The sequence below is a fragment of the Cephus cinctus genome, unplaced genomic scaffold (genome assembly GCF_000341935.2).
Source record: "Cephus cinctus unplaced genomic scaffold, Ccin1 Ccin1_scaffold0689, whole genome shotgun sequence".
NCBI lineage: Eukaryota > Metazoa > Arthropoda > Insecta > Hymenoptera > Cephidae > Cephus > Cephus cinctus.
The window spans coordinates 640,016-648,120 of NW_014333312.1; the positions used below are offsets into that span (position 1 = coordinate 640,016).

At 42.1% G+C, this 8,105-nt stretch overlaps 2 protein-coding genes across 2 annotated transcripts in view; one reads left to right on the forward strand and one right to left on the reverse strand.

The window, feature by feature from the left end:
- The window catches only part of LOC107269666 (nuclear pore complex protein Nup88), a 257,533-nt gene that overhangs the window by 227,686 nt on the left and 21,742 nt on the right, over positions 1–8,105 (reverse strand). The gene's annotated exons all lie outside the window — the stretch shown is intronic.
- LOC107269675 (zinc finger and SCAN domain-containing protein 12) lies at positions 3,116–4,640 on the forward strand. Its single transcript, XM_015743800.2, has 2 exons — positions 3,116–3,425; positions 3,520–4,640. The coding sequence occupies exons 1-2, from the start codon at positions 3,273–3,275 to the stop codon at positions 4,240–4,242; spliced, it is 876 nt and encodes a 291-aa protein (XP_015599286.1). The 5' UTR covers positions 3,116–3,272; the 3' UTR covers positions 4,243–4,640.

Here is an 8,105-nt window from a genome sequence, read left to right on the forward strand (position 1 = left end):
GGGGGGGGGGGGGGGGGGGACGGTTGCAGTAATCGATTTCTATGGAAATCGGACTTGCTACCTAATAGACCACGAAAACATCACTGGTACAGATCTGACGCGTCGTTCTAATGGAAACGAAGTTACGTCCTTGTTGTATTGACTTAACTTGAATTTCCACTTATATGATTACACCTCTTGTATGATATATCCATAGTATATGCTGTTTCATGTTTTTTTTTGCTTTTCCTCATTTTAGTAAACTTGATACCCGAGTCAGCATTATTTTAATGGGAAGCTGACAATGGCTCTTTGATGTTATCTAAATTGTCTGGCTTCGTATGATTTTTTCTACTGTGCCTGACGTTACGTGTTTATTTGTTTAATGGGAAAAAAAGAAGTTTCCACTCCTTCCGGGTATAATAACGACAAATGAATATGGGGATACCCAGGGAAACTGTGAAGTATATATGTATTTTTTTCTCTTTTTTTTTTTTGCCTCAACCGATAAACCAACTCGCAAATAATGGACGATAAATAAGTGCGAGCCGTTATATCGAGTTACGTGAGAAAGCGTGCAACGGGGATCATCATAAATCCATAGTAATACAGGCCGCATCGAATTTTCCTAAAGTTAAATTCATGGGGGTAGAAGACTTGGCAAACTCCCATACGTAGGAGATCACGCACGCTCGATGCTTACAGCCTCCCTCTGGCTATACATATATCACGTGCGTACAGTGTGATCAACGTACAAAAAGATCCAGTGCTTGGCATATACTATAGTAAAAAAAGATATACCAGTAAATTAAAAAAAAAATAGGTCCAATACTATAAAATATAAGGGGTACCTATTTTTTTTTAACATCGTTATTGGATCAATTTGGTATCCAACGATAGTACGACGAAATTTATTAAACAGCCGGTATACTCGGTGCTCGTTTTGACTGTAGCTTATATTATGTATACAATACCTGGCGTATCGAAGCCGCCTGATTCTGGAAGGCACAGGGAGCCATACATCACGCCTTCTTCTTTATTAAACTCATATTTTTCAGGAAGCTTCAACTTCGCGCTACTACGCCAGTCAAAAATCAGCCTATTACTGACACAGCCGAGAACAAGAATGAGATGAGGAGTAGAAGGAGGAAGAGGAGGAGGAGGAGGAGGAGGCGGAGGAGGACGAAAACAAAAAGGAAGACTTTTTGTACGAACTGATACTTTACCCAGCGCGGTAAACGGACAAAATGAAAGACGAGGGAAGCATCTTAAATATGGCGTTGGGCACGCAAGGCTGCTCGTAAATCGCCCTAAAGTACCGGGAAGTATCGCGGGCCATTCGACTTGAGTGCGTAAGTTCGACCGGAAGTCGCTAAGGGTCCCCCTTTCTATTTCCTGGTCATAATGAAGTCGTGTAAAAATTTCATGAGAGTATCGCACAGTACATTTTTTTCTTTCTAATTTCTCCCGTTTATTTTTTCTTTTTCATGTACCAAAATCTTTAAGTATATAGAGAGTAGTCGGATATAAAGCACGAGGCCGAGTTTATTAGACCGACAGTTGCGGGCCTCTCTTTTATTATCAAGCATGTGCATTATTAATGCGCTTAGTATAACCGTAAAATGCTGATGAAAAAGGAGACGCACTGCTAAAAGTGAGAGAGAGGCGGCGGGGGGGGGGAGGGTGTTTCGGTAAGATAGCAAGGAAGAAGAGAAAAAGTTGGTAACCCTCGCGAGAGAGTATTTTGCGGATGAGTCAGTAATGAGAGAGAAAGGAGAGAGGGAGAGAGAGAGAGAGAGAGACAGGAAGAGGAACCGAGAAGCTCGACCACGTTGGTTTTCACAGCGGAGGTACGAGTGACTTATTCGACGTTAGCCGGTCAATATTAATGACTAATTTAAGCGTAATTAGCCGTGCGAATCGAAGTGCCCCTCGCAGTGTTAGGAGAGTCGGTTCTTTTTTTTTTTTTTTAGGGGAATAACCAGGGGGAGATACAAATAAAAAAGAAAACCAGAGTCCTGGCTCTTCGTTTAGAACGGATGCAATATCCTCCCACTGACATAATAAGAGCGAGAGACTAAAAAAGAAGGGAGAACAAGGAGAGCACCACGGGGATGGGGCGGGGGGGGGTGGTTCCACCCTTGAATATTTCATTGAAAGATCCTTATTTTTTTTCACGGTGATTGTCATTCGAAGAGGTCCAGGAGACGAGAGTGCAGAGTTCACGGTGTAGGAACGAACGAACGAACGAAGGATGATGAGGGAGGTGGAGAAGTCAAATCAATTATTCATCCAAATTGGCCGGGAAAAAGTCCTAATTATCCGGAGCAAATACAAGCTTAATACGGAGAAGTGTAGCCCAGTCGGTGGGCCAGAAGAACCAGAGGAACCAGCAGGGCCAGAATCAGTATCAGTACTACCAGTACTAGTACGTACCAGAAGCGACCCCTGCTGTCCCCTACTCCTACCACTACCCCCCACTGCCCCCCCACCACCCCCACCCTCACCGTGAATAACCATTTGTATTTCCAATTAGCTTTGCTAATAAGAAGACGGAGGCATTGCCGTAGTTAAAAAAATGTATAACCTCATCCAGCCACTGGGGAAATAAAGAAAAGCGCTGCTCGGTATGACAATACCAAGAGTCACTCGGTTGGGTTATACCTGGTGGACTACAATTAAAAATCCCCGTTCACCCTCGTTTAACCCCGACTCCTTCTTATGTTATATTAACGGAAATAGGGGATGGAATGTCGACCAGGATGAGAAAGTATCCTGAAACGGAAGATCATCCTGATACAGTAATATTTTTTTTCTTCTCCTCGCTGTTTCTTTCTCTCATCCGCCACTTTGATCAATTTGGCTCCACGTCCTCGTGAAATTAGACTGCTTAATTATTACCCCCCCTGGATATACAAAATTCAATTGGTCTTCGTGAATAGTTTAATGGGATGAATTTGCTCGACATGACGAGACCATTCCTGTTTATAGTCATCGGATGACATATTCTCCTCGAGGAATTCTCCTTCGATCGGACACACGTTTGAATCCTGGAATCGATTGTCTTTGTTTATAAACTTGTAAAATTTTCATGTACGCGACTCCGACAGACTCTCTGTATTTCGAGTATACTTGTCTCGCAATGTCATTTTGATCATTAGTATAGCCCGGAGTGTCGTCTCATACAGGTCGTCTCAGTCTGAAAACTCTTAACGAGAAATTCTGTGGGTCGTATATATAGCGTAGGAAACAAATAAAGTTGTACAGTGTCAAATTAAAATACGTTAATCGAAATGAGAGTGAAAACTGTACCGAGGCAAAGAATTAAGAAAACTGACAGTGAACAAAATTTTCAAGGACATTCGGATAAGCCTCGAGAATTCGAAAGCAATATGGACAACCAAATAAATCCTGACAATCACGAAAAGTCATTGGAATCCAACAAGGTTGTTAATTCTTTTTTTTTTACGAAATTAATAATTTTCGTTAAATATCCATTTTTAACTAGATACATTATTATTACGATTAATTAATTTACAGGAATTAAAAAAGTGTTTATACCAAAATACACGTCCTGTGGGAAAATCATCGCGTTACGAGCCTATCCCGTTGACAGGATTGCCTCGTAAAAAGGAGCCCGAACCAAATTCAAAGGAAGAGCCAGTGTATCAGAAAAGCCAAGAAAATATGGAAGTGATGGATTTGTCGAAAAAAAAAGCAAAACCCTCCAGTCATTTCGACGACAATAGCAACGACAAGCTGAAGGACACCTTCCTGTACAAGATCATGACGGATCCGATGTTAGTGCAAAATATACGCAAGGATAAGATATCAAAGCAGTACAACTGTCCGTTTTGCAAGCAAGGATTTTTTCACGAGAATGATCTAAACGATCACATGGAAGTTCGCAAGGACAACACGAATCAAATAGCGTGTTGCGCCTGCGGCAAAACGTTTGCCCAGAAACGTTATCTGCGCTACCATCAGAGATGTCATTCCCACAGGCACAAGTTCACCTGCGAGATTTGCACTCGCGAATATTCGCGTCTGGACAATCTGACGCGTCACAATATCTTTCATACTAATCCGGATAAGTTCTCTTGCGCCTTCTGCGAGAGGACTTTCGCCAGGAAGGACTTGCTGAACAAGCACCAGCGCTGCCACGAGAACAAGCATCGCTTCCACTGCGCCCTCTGTCAAAAGTACTTCAAGGGACCGCTCTCTTTGGAAAATCACCGGAAGCTTGTTCATCCAAACGCTTAGTGACACAGTGAGGGACGCCGGGCGTCGCGACGTTTTACAAAAGAGTCAACATTATTTTGTAGAAATTATCTCGCCACCAGATAGGCACCAACGTAGGAAGCGAAGAATGGAAGGAACAAGAGAGAGGATGAGAAAGAGAGAGTAAAAAAAAAAATTCTCTATACTCCCCCCTTTAGCGATAAATAAAGTTTTTCTTATTTTTATATTAAAAAATAAAAAGTTGCTAAAACTCATAGAGCTGCGGATCAACTATAATAGCGTTGTGTATGCGTCGATGTAGTAGATAACGAAACTAAGAAAAGTATAGCGTTAAGCCCTGTATACATATGTATGTAGTATAATAGTAAAGAAGCAGCGAAGAAGAATTAAGATAAATAAAGAATTTTTCGAAAAAGCCTATAAAATCGACTTCAATCCAGAGTAGTATTTTGTATTAAAAAAAAAAATGAATAAATAAAATAAAAACAAAGCTCACGAATCAGCTGCACTAAAATGGTGCAGGACCTTTTGCGAAACCCGCGATTCCCGTTCTCAAGTCCGCCAATTAAAGACGACTAAGTCGAGCGTTAAAATATTCTTCGTAATTCGCTGGTTAAAGGTCCGTTGAAAATGCTCCTTGTTTTCCCAAGATTTTTTTCCGCGCACCGTTTCCCCCTCTGCAAATTAATTTTTCTCCCTCCGTCCGCACGATTCTCCACAGTGGTTCGGGTATTCTTTGCTCCACCTCCCTGCACGCTTCGAGTGCAAAATTCTAATTATGCATTGCGCGGCATACAAAATTTACATAATCGTCCCTTCAGAAACACGAGTAAAATTTGACTTTTCAAATTGTCACCCTTAAAGGTTAATTTTAAAAAACAATTGTTCTTCAATCTTTCGCCAAGTCAAAAATATGTCACACTGTATAAGGAATGGAACACAGGTATTTCAGACGGTTGGCTCCACTCTATCTCCTGCACGGTTGATATAGCGCAATTTCCTGTGTGACTCGCGTCTCCCGCGTTCAAACCCTTTGATCCACTTACCCCCGCCCAGCGTATCACGTATGCGGACTTGACCAAAAATGTAACAAAGTTTCGAGGAACGACGGGCACAGAGGGTTGGCAGAGATTCTGTGGTCTCTTTGCCGAGCGTCGAACCCAGTTCTTGCACCGTAACCATCCACTCTCTTCCTGCACCCTTTAGCTCATTCCCTGGTACCAGCCTGTATCTTATACACGTACGCGTACATATCATCGAGCCATCCAGCTTCTACCCAATTTCCCATTAACCGTATATCGTATAGATGATTTATACAATTGTCGACTCTTGCACCCTCGTAGGAACCACCCTTCGTCTTGGGCATTCATCAACCCTCCGATGACGGTCAATAATTATTTACCTGTATACGTTGATCGAAATAAGAAAAATTATATGTATATGAACGTCGATTGGATTTAAAAAAAAAAAAAAAAATCTTTCAGACTACAGTAATGGGGTTGATATTCCAGCAGCAAGTTCTACGGGCGGTTGTTTCAGGGTTCCTCTATTCTAGGGGTACTCCGGTATTTTTTCGTTCGACGTAGTAAAGTAAGCATGAAAATAAACGTTATGACTCCGGTCGAGATGAGAGCGAGTATATAGAAGCACAGGTATCATATGTGGTACATATCTATAGACATTCGTACGTTCTACAGAGAGGCTGGAAAACGAGTATCAAAGTGCCGAATGAAAACTGAGAAAAACCCGCGGATACCAACACTCTAGTATTTTCACGTACGAGCATACGTGTAAGTGAGCCGCAGGGGGGGTGGGTGACTTCTGATGCTGATGTCGAGCATATACGAGTTCGGTGGTTGCGAGTGAGATACGCAGAAAGCAGGTGGACCGTACGGAGAGGCAAATCTACAGCATCCGTTTGAAAAGCATTATTAATGATACTGTACGCATTCAAGCAAACGTACAGCAAGATGGTTGTAATAATTTTTTGAGATGATTGTACAAGGATAATAAGTTGGTCATAATTTAAGTATTCGTGTCTTTTTCGTCAAGCTAGGGTAAATTACCTGTCATTTATAATTGACTGTCATCTCCTGACGACCTAAGGGATACTTGTTTAGCGACTTTAATCTCGTATCAAGATACACATTTTTTTTCAGTAAAAACAAGAAATTCTTATTTCGACGTTAAATACTTGACGGGGAGAAAAGTAATGGGGAGAAAGGCGGTTTCTTGAAATAAAAGTAGAAATATGAAAAAAAAAAATGCGAGCATAATCAACGACCCTAGCTGATTGCATGTTTTTTTATTATATTTTTAATTCTCTTCACTTTCGTTACACCTCTCGGTACATGCGCAGCATCCAGTATCCACGAACCAGGTAATTTTTCATATCCCGAATCGATATTTCTTTATTGGCAATTTCGCAAGAATTTATTTCAAGAGTACAGAAAAAAATTCTGATTAACTTATACCCAGCGTTACCTTCCGCGTTTTCTATCTATATTCTACAGGGAAGAGAAGACGTCGCGACGCTCGACGTACATTAACCGTCATGGTAATTTATATATCAGGCTATGCCTGGGATTTTAATGAATTCTTGATGTCCGCGTAAGGTCGAGCGAGTATCCATATCCCTATGCGGCGACTAATGAAGAAATTAATACGCCTGTGATCAGGAACCATGTTGAGCGATGACAGGGTAGAGGGGATACGGTCAGCTGGTATATTATAAACGCGACGAGGGTATGTCGTTATCATATATGCTATCTACGTGTGTTTATGCCTATATACCTATACATGAACAGAGATGATTATCCCTTTGAGTTTTGCTTGCTTAGATTAAAATTATATCAATGCCGTATCAAAGGGACCGTGCTTTCTCACCCTCTTCGAACCACCCTTGGTATATCCACACCCACCCCCACCGCCGGACCCAGGCGAGTGCGAGTCCGCCGTGAATAATTAGTGAAGAAGGTTAGGCGGGTCTTTGAGAAATGAATTTTGTCAAAATATTTCAGGAACCGTCCGAGGCTGATCCTCGAGGGAAACTAAGATCGATTGATACGCAATCAGTGATCTGAGTTCGGTTACAGATAATCCAGAGTAATAATGGACCGGTAAAACGATAATAATAATTCTCGACGATAGAATAACTCGGCCGTGGGAATGCAATTTCGCTCGTGATTGGCATCTCCTTTGAACTTGCTGGCAACAAAGATCCGAATTAAAACTTGAGAAACTCTCGAGTAAACAAGGCGCTCGGCCAATAATCGCTGATAATTTATTAAGGGGGGGAAGAAAAAATGTGCCGGGATCCAACCCTCCCCCGTGGCCTCTGCGTTATTTAGGAAAATAAATATTTGATATCCCAAACAAAGGCCCACCGGCATCGCCATCGTCTTTGTATATAGTATACCGACGGGAGTAGGTATACCATCAGCCTGCACTCCCTCTCCGCCCCTCAAGGCAGAAGACGCGGCTTCGCTAAAAACTTCCCGTACTTCGCCGAGGGGTGGAAAAGGGGATATATCTGTATCAACAGGGTGGAAAGGCCGCTAGGTTTGTAAGGGAAGGTAAGAAGATACAAAGAAAAAAAAAAAAAGAGAAAAAGTGGGAGGTACGATGCGGATGCGGTGGTAAGGCGAAAGACTCATTGGCCGTGAAATATGGGATAAAAGGTTCGATAATTGATTACACAGATTTTTTATGCCGCAAGAAACGTTAATTTTCACCGTCGCTCGAACCCCTCGTTTTTACGCTCACGCTCGAGATACCCAGCAACGATGAAATCGAGACTCCATCCTACCGCGAGAGGGACTCCGGGAAAATGAGGATCCTTCAGTCTCCTTCAGGATCCTTTCGAGCGAGCCAATCGTTCCCTC